The 14293-nt window shown below is 42.2% G+C and overlaps 1 protein-coding gene and 1 non-coding gene across 4 annotated transcripts; both read left to right on the top strand.

The window, feature by feature from the left end:
• Positions 1 to 1038: 1038 nt before the first annotated feature.
• On the top strand, positions 1039 to 1145 carry LOC122709682. Its single transcript, XR_006345657.1, has one exon. It is a non-coding gene; the product is annotated as a U6 spliceosomal RNA (small nuclear RNA).
• Positions 1146 to 5565: 4420 nt separating this feature from the next.
• Positions 5566 to 14083, top strand: LOC122709430 (cytochrome c oxidase assembly factor 6 homolog). 3 transcript variants are annotated; one of them, XM_043926782.1, is made up of 3 exons: positions 5566 to 6101; positions 6292 to 6451; positions 13730 to 14083. In XM_043926782.1, exons 1-3 carry the CDS (start codon positions 6097 to 6099, stop codon positions 13823 to 13825), a joined length of 261 nt encoding a protein of 86 aa, XP_043782717.1. In that variant the 5' UTR covers positions 5566 to 6096; the 3' UTR covers positions 13826 to 14083. The 3 variants fall into 3 exon arrangements, with proteins under 3 accessions (XP_043782717.1, XP_043782719.1, XP_043782718.1); XM_043926784.1 differs by having other exon boundaries at positions 5590 to 5909; XM_043926783.1 differs by having other exon boundaries at positions 5597 to 5785.
• The last annotated feature ends 210 nt before the right edge of the window (positions 14084 to 14293 follow it).

Here is a 14293-nt window from a genome sequence, read left to right as displayed (position 1 = left end):
GGAGCATGAAAGAAGAGTCAACAGTTTCCAATTAGAGGTCAAAGGACTTACAGAATTGATGAAAAGAACAGCTTATAAGCAGAAGCTGTTCTGGAGAAAGAATACTATGTGTTCCCAATTTTAACCTTATTGGAGTGATGGAAGGACAAACAGATGGAGATAAACCTTATGGACTTGGAAAGGAAGAACTGGTACAAATGTTCTTTTAGGACTAAAACACAGACTTGCAAGTCTTTTTGGAAAAAAAAAAGCAAACTGTGGCTATGATCAGCTCACCATGGAAAACAGAATGCAAAGAAAAGGAGAGAGGAAAAAAGGCAACATCTTGGAACATCTATAGTTAATAGGAAGGAGTAGACAAGGATTCACCACAGAGATCTAAAAGAATTCCAAAGGATCTCTGCAGCAACACTGAAGTCAAAGGAATCTTTCTTGTTTGTGTCCCTGAGTAGGTGTCTGTGATGACTGCTTTGTAAACAGTACAGATTATAAATAAAAGTCTGTGGGCAGCAACAGAAAAACAATACATACATTTTCAGTGCTACTGGATCTGTCTGGCCCTGCCCACCACTGGTTTGGGGAGCTACTTAGTTCAGACTGGAGAACACCCACACGAAGCTTCTCTTGATGGCAATACGACATGCCTTCTACCTCTTCACCCTGACTTCTCTTCGCCTCCTCTCTTCTCCAAACATAGGATGGAGATTACACTCCCTTTGGGTCAAAACAGCACATCTGAAATCATTTTATGGCACCCATATTCTTTTACTTGCCCACAGTCTTCAAGATTTTTGTAAGTGAATCTGGCCTCTGCAATTCTTATCCTGCATTATTGTTTTTATTATTTACCATATCAAAACCTCAAAATTTCTCTCTTCTAGTTGTTTTTGCTCTTGGCTAGACCACAGAGCTTCTTGAGAATAAGCAGGGGTGGAGGAAAGGGCGTTATTGCAATTCATTGAATCTCTTTGGTAATATTCTCCTTGTCTGTGGACCAGGCATGGACTTCCTAATGTGTTGCATCTGGTAAAGAACCTGGTGCTCGCTTCGGCAGCACATATACTAAAATTGGAACGATACAGAGAAGATTAGTATGGCCCCTGCGCAAGGATGACACGCAAATTCGTGAAGCGTTCCATATTTTTAAGCAAGGTGAAAAGACAGCCCTCAGATTGGGAGAAAATAATAGCAAATGAAACAACAGACAAAGGATTAATCTCAAAAATATACAAGCAACACCTGCAGCTCAATTCCAGAAAAATAAATGACCCAATCAAAAAGTGGGCCAAAGAACTAAACAGACATTTCTCCAAAGAAGACATACAGATGGCTAACAAACACATGAAAAGATGCTCAACATCACTCATTATCAGAGAAATGCAAATCAAAACCACAATGAGGTACCATTACACGCCAGTCAGGATGGCTGCTATCCAAAAGTCTACAAGCAATAAATGCTGGAGAGGGTGTGGAGAAAAGGGAACCCTCTTACACTGTTGGTGGGAATGCAAACTAGTACAGCCGCTATGGAAAACAGTGTGGAGATTTCTTATAAAACTGGAATTAGAACTGCCATGTGACCCAGCAATCCCACTTCTGGGCATACACACTGAGGAAACCAGATCTGAAAGAGACACATGCACCCCAATGTTCATCGCAGTACTGTTTATAATAGCCAGGACATGGAAGCAACCTAGATGCCCATCAGCAGACGAATGGATAAGGAAACTGTGGTACATATACACCGTGGAATATTACTCAGCCATTAAAAAGAATTCATTTGAATCAGTTCTAATGAGATGGATGAAACTGGAGCCCATTATACAGAGTGAAGTAAGCCAGAAAGATAAAGACCAATACAGCATACTAACGCATATATATGGAATTTAGGAAGATGGTAATGATAACCCTATACGCAAAACAGAAAAAGAGACACAGATGTACAGAAGAGAATTTTGGACTCCGTGGGAGAAGGCGAGGGTGGGATGTTTAGAGAGAACAGCATCGAAACATGTATATTATCTAGGGTGAAACAGATCACCAGCCCAGGTTGGATGCATGAGACAAGTGCTCAGGGCTGGTGCACTGGGAAGACCCAGAGGAATTGGGTGGGGAGGAAGGCAGGAGGGGAGATCGGGATGGGGAATACATATAAGTCCATGGCTGATTCATGTCAATGTATGACAAAAACCACTACAATATTGTAAAGTAATTAGCCTCCAACTAATAAAAATAAATGAAAAAAAAAAAAAAAAAAAGAATCTGCCTGCCCATGCAGGAGACATAGGAGACACAGGTTCAATCCCCGTGTCGGGAAGATCTGGAGGAGGAAATGGCAATCTACTCCAGTATTATTGCCCAGAAGATTCCATGGACAGAGGAGCCTGGTGGGCTGCAGCGTATGGGGCTGCAAAGAGTCAGACACAACTGAGCACATGCACATGCGCTGTGCCCCAGGCATACCAGCAGGAACTGCTTAGCTGCCCAAGTGGCAGTTAGCACTAGAGACTATTGACTTTTGATCTAGAAGAGCACGTAAGATGGTAAATTCATTAAAACCTTATAATCACACTATAAGTATTCTGAATTACCATTATTTTCACCTTTCAGTGACTCATATGTACCAAAGATGACCTTTATCTGGCCAAACAACTACTCTATTTAAAAATTATATATGACATATATTCATTCTTACTCACAGAAGAGTGTATAAGATATATTGTACAGTTCAAAGAATAAGTATAAAACAAACATCCAGTTTTAGAAACAGAACATTGTCAGCGCCTCAGAAGCCCTCCCTGGTTACATCCTGTATCTCTTAAGTTTTACTATTTAATGTATGTATCGTTAACAGTAGAGTTGAGTTTTGCATTTTTGAATCTGATGTAAGTGAAAATGTATTTAGTCTTTCATTGATTTGCCTCCTTCTGATGAACTGAGATTCATCATGTTATTATAAATGGCTATAATGGTTGTCAATTTTCATTGGTGCTTTATATTTCACTGTATGACCACATAACAATTTATCCATCCTATTGTTATGTTTGGATTGTTTGTTGTTTTTAGCTATTACAAAGATGCACATATATAAGAGATTCTGAATAGAACTGCTGTCACAGTGAATGTGTATCTTCAACTTTACTAAAGTCACAGTTTTCCAAAGTGATTGTATCAATTTACACTACCATTAATTAGTGTTCGAGTATTCTCTCCGCTTCATCCTGCTTGAAAGTTTATTACTGTCAGACTTAATTATTCTTTGGTCTGGTCGGTGCCTACTAGTATGGCATTGTGATTTTCATGTTCATTTTTTTCTGTGGCTACTAATATGGATGTGCATATTTTCTATTGTCATTTATATTTCCTCATAGGTGCTGTGCCTACTTAAGCCGTTTGCCTATTTTTAGTATTAGGTTATCTGTTTCTTATTGATTTGTAGGTGTCTATACATTTTGGGTACTAATTCCTCATTATATGCTTTGTAAACTTCTTCTTCCATATTGTGACTTTTCCACTCACTTTATGGTGGTATTTTGTAAACAGAAGTTCTTAATTTTAATGTAGTTGAATTTACTGATCTTTTCTTTTATGGCTAAAAAAAGTTATTCTCAATCCTAAAGTCTTAAAATCACTCTTTCATATAGGTCCTAATTTACCTGAAATACCTGGAGTCAGATGTGTTCTGGAATACATACTTTTTGGATGTTGGAAAGGTACCACAGAACATGCAATGTACACTATATTACAAGAAATGGGCCAGTACCTATGATCAAAAACACCAATATTTCCACAGCAAAACATATCATCAGCTAAGTGATATATAAGTGATTATCATGTCACTAAGTCACATTTTTTTTTTCCCACCAAATGAGTTCCAAAGAGTTGGGTTTTCAAGGTTTGGAGATTCTGTAATTAGTACAAAAGTTATGGTAGCCTTACACAATACAAGATGGAATTTTTCAAAGTCTGGTGGAACCAACTGGTAGAAACATGAATGTGGAATTTGTGTGTGAATTCTTTACTACTGATTCAAATTATATAATGGTTTGGGACTGTTCATATTTTCTTGAGTGAGCTAGTTGTTTTTCTTGACAATTGCACAATCATCTAAATTATACTTGCATTAAGTTGTTTATAAGATGTTCTCTTTTGATTTCTAAACTACAGTTTCATTACTGGTATAAGTTGTTAATATCTCTCTTTTTATTGCCCAATCCCATTCAATTTTTGTCAGTTATTAGTCTTTTCCCCCCAAAAAATCAACTTTGGATTTTAAAAATCTACTGTATGAAGTGATGTGCTAGTGAACTGGCTCTGAACAAAATAAAACACTATCTTGTTTGATTTCCACAGTGTGAAGATTCCCATCAGAGGCAATTTCAAGCTACCAGTATGATACTACTGATCATGGAATTGGGAAGAGGTGTGCACAGCTGACTCTCCTGAGGCAGTACAGGCAGTGTCTGACATACCAATATTTTATTTAACATTTCTTTCATTTCTGCTTTTAGCATTATTTCCTTCCTACTTGCCTTAATTTTGCTCTCCTTTTTCTAACTTCTGGAAAGGGGATGTTTAGCTAAAGATCTTTCAGCCTCTTTTCTAGCATACTTAAGATTGTAAATTTTCCTTTAAGTACTTCATTAGCTTTATTCTACAGGTGTTCTTACTGTATTTTATTGTTTGGCTCAAAGTATTTTCTCATTATTACCATTATGACTCGCTGTGGGTTATATGGACTTATTTTTATAATTCTGTATTGATTTCTAGCTTAACATGTGCTTAAAAAAAACATGCCGAATGACCTTTAAAATTTGTTGAGAGTCACTTTACAGCTAGGTATGGGGTTGATGTTGGTAGTATGTTCACTTTCCAAAAAACCTATACTCTTGACTTTGGTTGTTTTTCTGAGAGTATTCACTAGGTCAAATTCGCACATTTTATTCAGATTTTCTATACCGTTTCTGATTTTCTTTTGCTTAACAGTCACTGGGGAAGGCTTGTTAAAAATCATCTATAGAAGAAAGCGACAAGAGTTCCAACAAGGAAAAGGTGATGGATGATGTTAAGAGATGTAACAGGATCAAATCTGAATCAGGAAACCGGAGTTTGGTACCCTGGATTCTCAGCTTAGTCACTTATTTGCCATGTGTCCCGAGGCGTCACCGCCTCTTTCTGGGGCCATTTCCTTTTGTCTTTTAATCTAAGAAGCGAGGAGTTAAGCCCTCAGAGCTTTTGGAGGTTTCTTCCCTCTCTCACCTCAGGTGCCAACTTCCACACAAAGTCGCCGTTTCCGGCAGGGCTCGCACATGAAATCTTCCGGCCGGCGCTTGGCGCAATGTGTATAAAAACTTAGATTCATGAAAGGAGCACAGCTGGTTAAAATTACGAAATACTGTAGGGCGACAGACACTGAGATATTAATAAAGCCAAGGCCACTCTGAGGAGTAAACGGATCCCACTCACTTTTCACCTCCACGACCCCCAGGACCCGCCCCCTTCGCCGGAGCAGGCCCGGAAGTCACTCCGACCTGTAAGAGAAAGGAACCGGAAGTCCCGCCCTCCTGGAACAGAACGGTAACCCGTAAGGGTCATTCCAAGGCCAGCGAATTTCCTACGTGAATTGTTTCCTTGAGGTGGTGGGGGTCTAAGTGACTTGCCCAAGCGGGCGAGGCGACAGTGCGGCGCCAACTCGGCCCCACGCCCTTCTTCCCCGGTTGTTGGACCGCGTGATTCTTTCCTCCCGTCGGCGCCGAAGGGAACCTGGTTCTGGGCGTGCGGAGAGGTGGGCTTGCTGGCGGGGCCGGGTGGGGCGCGCCCGAGAGGCTATGGACCCGGGACGTAGCTGACTCTCCGCGAGCCTCGGGCTTCTCTTCTGCCAGACGAAGTAGCACTCCTTGTCCTGCTTGGTGATTTTGCCCTCCTGCATTTATAACAGCAACCCTGTAAAGTGGGCGGTGCTACCCTCGTTTTACCGTTGGGGAAATAGTCTCGAGAGAATACACGCACTGGCTTAAGTGACAGACCATGTGGGAGCCGTGAATCTGACAGCGGCTTTTTGAGACCAAGCTGCCACCTCAGCAGTGGAGCAATTACATGGAGTAAGGGATAAGCTTCCCATGCGAGTGCTTTTATGTTCCTGTAGAACTGATTAGTTGCGGTCGCATCATGAAAATCCGGAGGCATAACTTTAAGAAGAGGGGGTCGGAGGGAACGACAATATCTTTTTCTTTGGCTTGCCTCCTCTGGTATTATAAGACCTTTGTTAATATCACATATTTTGGTTGACAGCTTGAGCCCGCTAGGAATGGCAGCCCCATCTATGAAAGAAAGGCAGGCTTGCTGGGGAGCCCGCGATGAGTACTGGAAGTGTTTGGATGAGAACACGGAGGACGCTTCCAAGTGCAAGAAGTTAAGAAGCTCATTTGAATCAAGTTGTCCCCAACAGTGGGTAAGTTACACTTGCACATGTTGCTGTTCACTGTCAAAATACATAGAGCTTACAGTGAGTGGTGAACTATGAAATGAAGCCCCCTCTGAGGTGTGTCAAGTCAACAGTTTCAGTGAGCAGCAGAGAAAACCTTGTCCCGTAATCCAGGCTTGTTTTATGTACATATCAGGCAGACCTTTGGAAAATGTCACCTGACACTTTAAAAGTTCCTTGAGAAACAAACTGGGGTTTGGACTCAAGACTACTGTGAACAATAACCAAAAAATTCCAACCCCCTAAGTTGGTAAATTTTTGCAGGATCTTCTTTTTTTTTTTTTTTTTAGATTTGGCTGTCCTGGGTCTTAGTTGCGGCATGCAGGATCTTTATTTGTGGCATGTGGGATCTAGTTCTATGTTGTTGTTCAGTTGTGTCCAACTCTTAGAAGGAAATGGCAACCCACTCCAGTATTCTTGCCTGGAGAATCCCATGGAGAGCCTGGCAGGCTACAGTCCATGGGGTTGCAAAGAGTCCAACACAACTTCAGTTTCGCTTCCTTCTTTACAAGCCCATGGATTGTAGCCCTCCAGGCTCTTCTATCCATGGAATTTTCCTCCTCTAGGAGATCTTCCCCACTCAGGGATCAAATCCACATCTCTGTATCTCCTGCATTGCAGGAAGATTGTGTACCTCTGAGTCACTGGGGAAGCCCTCTAGTTCCCTGACCGGGGATCAAACCCAGGTCCCCTGTGTTGGGAGCACAGAGTGTTAGCCACTAGATCACCAGGGAAATCCCTATCCAGGATCTTCTGAAGGGATAGTATTTAATCTTGGGCAAGAGTCGGCAGATTCATTGTCCTAGAGCTGCTGTCAGAAATAAAGCTTTCCCTGTTGGCCGCTCAAAATCATGTGTTCATATACCTGAAACACAAAGGAGCTTAGCGAGTAGAAGAAACAAAATGATTGCATGGTGGATTCTGCCACCAGCCGCTCCAAACACCTCGCTGACACATGGTCATGCTCTGTAGGGCCTGTCCTTCAAATGGGAAGGGGTGGAAACGGCACCTACCATCACCAGGCTCAGTAAGTGCTTGATGCTCTTCACTAACACCCTTTGAGTTGGATGTTGTTGCTGTCAGTTTCCGGAGCAGAGAGCAGAAGCCCAGAGCATTGCAATAACTTGCTTGCTCTGTATTGGTCAGTAAGTGGCAGAACCATAGTTCTAAGTCAGGTTCAGCTGGCTGGTGTGAGGTTTGAACTTTGGTTTGATTTCTCACCATCATGGTCCTCCAAACTGTACCAAGCAGTTTGAGAACAGATCATTTTAGAGATGAAGTGGGTTTATGACCTTCACCTTTTCACACCTCAAATTTTTAGATGAAAAACCTGAGGCTTGAAGACCACAAGAAGGCTGTGATGGAGGGTGAGGATGAAGGCATTGAAGAGATAATTGCTTTAGGTGAAGTCTGTGTGTGTAAAAGCAGCACAGTGTAACCTGTCCATGGGATTACTATGACAACCAGATGTCTAACTTGACATATAAACTGAAAAGTGATAAATCAGGGGCTTGGTGATTGGGTTAGATAATAACTTGGGCAAATATTCTACATCTCTGGTTTTCCCATTAGATAGATGCACAGAGACTTAACTCCTGGTTTACAAAGTGGGTGGAAAATGGGGGAGTTTGGGCCAACATCAAATTCCTTCAAGGCCTGGATACTGTTCCTGTCTATGCAAGAGGCCCTTCTTCTCACTCTCTGCTCACTGGCTCTGTGGTCACTTAGAAACAGGGATGTAGGATGGGAGTGATGAAGCCCTTTGAGGTGAGTGTTGGTAGGTTCCATCTCCACCCTTCCCCACCCCACATTTTCGCAGGAGAACCTCTTCACCCTGAGACCTGTCTTTTGACAGCCTAGCCAGGATTTTCCACTCCAGGTTTATATGTCAGAATCATGTGGAAATATAAAAAAAGATAGCTATGTCTCAGACCTCATCTCAGATCTGCAAACTTGTGGAAGCTTCTTTTAAAAGGGCTCTGGCTCAACAGGTGGTTCTGGTGGATAGCTGCAGCTGGAATTACTGTCTTAGCCCCTTTGAAAAGTCCACGTCAGCCTTATTTTTTTTTTCCTCTTTCTCCCCACCAAAACACATAGTTTCTTCTCTATCCTAATGGCTAATGGACCCTCCCGTCTCCCTGATTTCAGGGCAGCTTCTGTCCTCAGCGTCATAAAGGGTTCTTAGTGTCAGCCCGCGCTTCCTCATTGATGTCTCCTCCACTCATACCTAGGCCGAGTGCCGTGGCATGCAGGCCCACCCTCTCTCCAGGCTCCCGCATGCTAGTCACAGCTAACATTTATTAGTACAGGCTCTCAGCACTTCAGGTGCATCATCTATGTAATTTATTCCTCACAGTAGCTTTGTTACCCCATTTTACTTCTGAGGGCACCGGTCATATGTAAGTGCAGAGCCTGGATTCAAGCTCAGTAGTCTTGAGTCCAGCCCTCATGCTGTCCTCTGATCCACATCCTTCTTTTCATCCCTGTCATGCAAGAAAAGAACCCATGGATTAGGCTGTGCAAATCTCATGTTCTAGAAACTTAGTCGTAATGCAGGTTTATTTAAATACAAAAGCATTAATTACCTCCTTGGTGGGCTTCCCTTGTGGCTCAGCTGGTAAAGAATCCACCTGCAATGAGGGAGACCTGGGTTTAATCCCTGGGTTGGGAAGATCCCCTGGAGAAGAAAAAGGTTGCCCACTCCAGTATTCTGGTCTGAAGAATTCCATGGACTGTATAGTCCATGGGGTCACAAAGAGTCGAAGACGACTGAGCGACTTTCACTTCACCTCCTTGGTGGTGTTCTTCCTTCATAATTCACTCCCCTAGTTTTCCTCGTCTCCAGCAGCCATAGCTTTTTGGGAGGCTTTCCTGTGTCTGTTAAATCCATACTCTGTAGAGTTCCCTTCTATGCTGCTTAACTTTCCCAAGCCAGTCTTACCTGCAGCCACGGCTTGAAGTACCACTTAGGTGTTGAGGCCCAAATCGACATCCTCTCTAACTCTAGAGCTCTCTATTTGGATGTTCTCAAGGACCAACCTTGACCTCTGCGTATATACGAATGACTTCTTCCTCATCTTGTATCCAACAGGCCCCTCCTCCCCTGCTCTCCACCTCAGGCAAAAATACTAACATCAACACAGTCCCAGAGATGAGAGTGTCAGGCTCCACAGTGGGAATTGTTGAAGGACTGTTCTCAGGAGTGAAGCAGGGTAACACAACACCCCTGCAATAGGGTCGGTCCAGTGTGCTTAAGGAACAGCAAGGAGAGAATAGAAGTTAGGATATGAGGCACTGAGAAGCCGGGGACAGTGGCTTTTCCTCTGGGTGACAGGGGAAGCCATTGAAGAGCTTTGGGTTCAGGGTAAGGGGACAAGTGAGGGTCTGAGGGGGATGATGGTCAATGACAAGGTGGTGCGATCAATGGATTGTTGGCATCAGGGTCTTAGAAAGTGAAGAGGGGGCGTTTGGAGAACAGAAATGCTCAGAATTGGGGTTATGGCAGGGCTATGTTTGTTGGTAAGGATGAGGGCTAGGCTTTGATCCTGGAAGTGAGGTAGGTTGGAGGAAAAAATCATTGAAGAAAGAGGTCAAGGAGCTGAGAGGCCAGGGTGTTGAAAGGATCCACCACGTGGATACGGAAACCATCTGAGTTATGACATGAGTGTTGTTAGAGAAAATGACCACATCCTGAAAAGTTATAGATGCCCCCAAGAAACAAGGAGTGTGGGCAAAGTATTCAAAGTAACTTCTGCTGCATTTGACAGGGACACGCACCCATGGAAAACCTCTGTCTTCTTCAGACTCAGTCCGAGTTGGGCTGTCTTTTCTAGCCTGTGCCCTCAGGCTCCTGCTCCTGTTACACCTTTGCTTTCTACTCAAGACTTGTTGAAGTCTTACCCGATTGCCATGGAATAAAAATGAAGGAGATTTCCAGAGATGTGTATGAGAAGGTGGAGAGGGTAACAGGGAGGGAGGTGATGGGGTGTCTTCTGAGTGCATTTTAGGCGAGATGTGTTTGCATTTGCTTTAATTTGCATTCAGTCTTGTGAAGTGCCATTGTATCTCTTTTATATAATAGGAACGAAGGCTCAGAGAGGTGAAATAATTTGTTCAAGATCAGTTAACCAGTAAAGTGGTGGGGAGAGGATTAGAATGGAGGTCTCTCTGATTCCAGAGTTTGTGTTCTTTCACTTAGCTGAAGTCACAGAGGAAGAGTAGAGATAAAAGTAGAACCAAATAGAGATTTACAGTGAATGCTTCTATCGTAAAACACTAAAAATCCAAATTTGTTATATAATATGTAGGTCATAAAACTAATATGTCATCACAAAACCAAATTACTCTTCCCTCCCTTCTTGCTTTGGGCTTCCCTGGTGGCTCAGTGGTAAAAGAATTTGCCTGTCAAGCAGGAGACTTGGATTTGATCCCTGACCTGGGACGATCCCCTGGAGAAGGAAATGGCAAACCACTCCAGTATTCTTACCTGAGAAATCCCATGGACAGAGGAGTCTGGTGGGCTACAGTCTGTGGGGTTACAAAGAGTCGGACACAACTTAGCGACTGAGCAAGCATGCACGCCACCTTGCTTAGCCCTTTCGTCAGTTTGCCTTGTATTATGATCCTACTTAAAGTCTCCTATTGGTTCTTTAACTTAGGAAGGAGCAGGGATCAGGTCTGTCATTCTAGCATCATCCAATGCAGTCTTCCACAAATAGAGCAACTGGACAGCCAAGATATAATATTTGATCCTAATAGCAATTTGGATGGCATCACCAACTCAGTGGACATGAGTTTGAGCAAACTCCGGGAGATAGTGAAGGACAGGGAAGCCTGGCGTGCTGCCGTCCATGGGGTTGCAAAGAGTTGAGCCTGACCTAGTGACTGAACAGCAGTGTCAGCTTTGGATATTGTCTTTTCCCTGTCAACCTTTGAAATGTCTCAGAAATTCCAGTATTTTGGTATTCATGCTACTATACTGCATCTCATTTACTGACTTAGAGGACACTGGCATTGTATATATACAGTGCTTTTCAAGGAATGCCTGTTGATTTGTTAGCCTCTTTGGACATTAGCCTCGTCGAGGAGCACATGTTGAGGGCCTTCTACTGTTACCTGAATCAGGTGGTAAAGACTAGAGAGAAGAGATTTTCAAGCAGAGTATGGTATATGCAAAGGCATGGAAGCAGGACGCATGAGAAATCAGCACACTGGGGAGATGGGGTGGCTCTGGGTGGCTAGCATTTCAGGGGCTGGTGTACCTGGTATCCTCAGGTACACCCAGAGGATAGACAGGTGGGTAGAGATTTAGTCTTGAATGACCTCGTTTGCCTTACAAACAAGGAGTTTGGATGTTGCCCTTGAAGGCAATAAGGATACCTTGAAAGATCTTTAAATAACCAGTGACGTGATCAAATTGAGATTTCCAAAAGATACTTGGCAGTGGTGTGACAGGTGGATTGAAGGTAGAGAAACCAGTTATAGAGCTATTACAGCAATCCAAGTGAGAAATGGTGCGGGCCTGTATTGTAGCGATCAAGATGGGGAAAGAGATCGGAGCGTTTGGGTGGATAGTGATGCAGTCACTGAAATAGGGGACAGAGGAGGAAAAACATGTTTGTAGAGAAGTAAGTTCTGGACAAGTTGGGAGTGAAATATAAGTAGGACCATTAAATGGAATTGTCCCTTAGGCAGTTGAAACAGGAGAAATGCAAAGATCTATTGATTTGTCACAGAAATGTTAGGACATTGTCTACTTCATCTGATATCCTTTATATATGACATCCATCCCAGCTCAGTCAGCCCAAGGCCACCAGAGGTATGTAGTCTGACAGTGAGATTTATTAGCATGCTGTGACCAGGGAGCCCGTGCATTGGAGTTGCTGTGGGCATCTCACCAAGTGGAAAGCAGTTATCACAGCTCGGGGAAGGGTAGGATTTACGTGAAATTGAAATGAAGTGGTGCTTTGATGGGCTCTGTGTGTAAGTAGGCCATCAACTCCGGACTGAGAAGTGGACCCAGGGTCCTATTTCCTACAAAGATAAATGCTGAATGTCATATGCTCAGAAGTCCCTTACTTGAAGTCCTGCACCGGAGCTGGCCATCAGGACTACTTCTTTGTGTCAAAGTGCCAGTCCGATCCCCCAGGCAAAAGTGGGGGTGTTTCATTTTTACCAAAGTAACTTTAAAGAGCAAATTTCTGATAGTTTGATTTTGGAGAACAAGAGTTTTTTGGTGAATAAGAAAGCAGTAGTCACTCAAAGGGGTTTCTTAGGACAGTCTTTGCCTGCAGTATGTCCTCTGGAGGAATGTTAACATCTTTTATCCCAGCTTGAGACACGGCAGGGCAGATTTTTGCATTCTCAGTCTAAGCTCATTTTTACTTACTTGGGCTCCACTGAAACATTCAATTAAATCCTAAGGAAAGTTTTTCTGTTCTGATAGTGAAAATGTGTGTCGTATCCTGCCTTGGCCTTGTCTGCGGAACAGCTCAGATAAAGACACTGCAGATTTTGTGGCTGGCCTTGATTTTCTACTTCTGTGATTTTACTGTTTCAGGATGTGGGGCTTTAAGATACTCCAGACTCCCTGTGGCAAGAGGAGGGTGTAAATAGAAATAATAAAATGAAATCTTTAAGTTGTCAAAGTTTTACCATCAGTTTCCTTATTCATAGTTCATACATATAATTTTTAACTGTGTATCTCCTTAAATGTATGTTTCTGGATAAGATAAACTTAATAAAAATATCATGACTGACTGGGAATTCCCTGGTGGGCCAGTGGTTAAGACTTTGTACTTCCACTGCAGGGGGTGTGAGTTCGATTCCTGATCAGGGAACTAAGATCCCATATGTCATATAGTGTGGCCAAAAATAAATAGAAATATCATGGCTGGTGAATTATAAAGCTTATTGAACTCACAGTTGATAAGAAAAACTTGTACAGTGTCTTAAATCATGAAGTCTTATGACCTGAGAGTTCTGTGGACCCTCGTGGCACATTTTACGTGTCTAAGCACAGATAGACTTCTTGAGAAAGGTCCACAGCAAACTCAAATTCTCACTAGGGTTCATAACCCAAGAAGGGTTAGAACTCACTGGTCTACACTCCCTTTAGAGAGTCTAGAATGTAAATTACTTAGGCTACTTACATAATTTATATTGAATAATTACTTACATTTAAGTTTGTTCCTTTTGTTTAATCTGTATACCTTACCCTTATTTCAAACCCTTTTTTCTCAACAGATAAAATATTTTGATAAAAGAAGAGACTACTTAAAATTCAAAGAAAAATTTGAAGCAGGAGATTTCCAGCCTTCGAAAATGACTGCAAAGTCCTAGGCTGTTCCTGAACACTTGACTTCAGAAAGGTTGAAATTACATTTTCTGGACATTCAAAAATGCTTTGACTCTGGGACAATAGTAGTTTGAATGATGGCAGACACCAAAGCCTGTTTCATATATACGGTTCTTAATTTAAATGATCAAGTAACAAGATTACATTATTCAAAGTATGAAGAATTGAAATAAAGTGATATGAAATATGCTTAATTTAGTAAATATATATTTTAAGAAAAAAATTAAACTTAATTATAAAAACATGTGTACCTTTGTGCTGTTGGAGGGTGGGGAGTAGGCAAATACTGTTATAGAGATATATACTGAAAAAAGTAGATAGATTTCCATTGTCCTGGGAGTTAGCATTTTAATACAGCCACCAAAAAATGAGGAATTGAAGATTCAACTTCAGATAAACAGGTAAAATAACCAAGACCATCTACAAAAAAACCTTACAGCTAATATAGTTAA

The sequence above is a fragment of the Cervus elaphus genome, chromosome 15 (genome assembly GCF_910594005.1).
Source record: "Cervus elaphus chromosome 15, mCerEla1.1, whole genome shotgun sequence".
In the NCBI taxonomy this organism is placed as follows: Eukaryota; Metazoa; Chordata; class Mammalia; order Artiodactyla; family Cervidae; genus Cervus; species Cervus elaphus.
Note: the sequence above shows the minus strand (reverse complement) of the source record. Positions and strands in the feature narration are given on the sequence as shown.

Excerpts from the sequence above, each read along its gene's own strand:
- LOC122709430 (XM_043926782.1), top strand. Across the intron at positions 6,452-13,729 it reads CAAGTTGTCCCCAACAGTGG|ATAAAATATTTTGATAAAAG; the intron begins GTAAGTTACACT and ends TTTTCTCAACAG.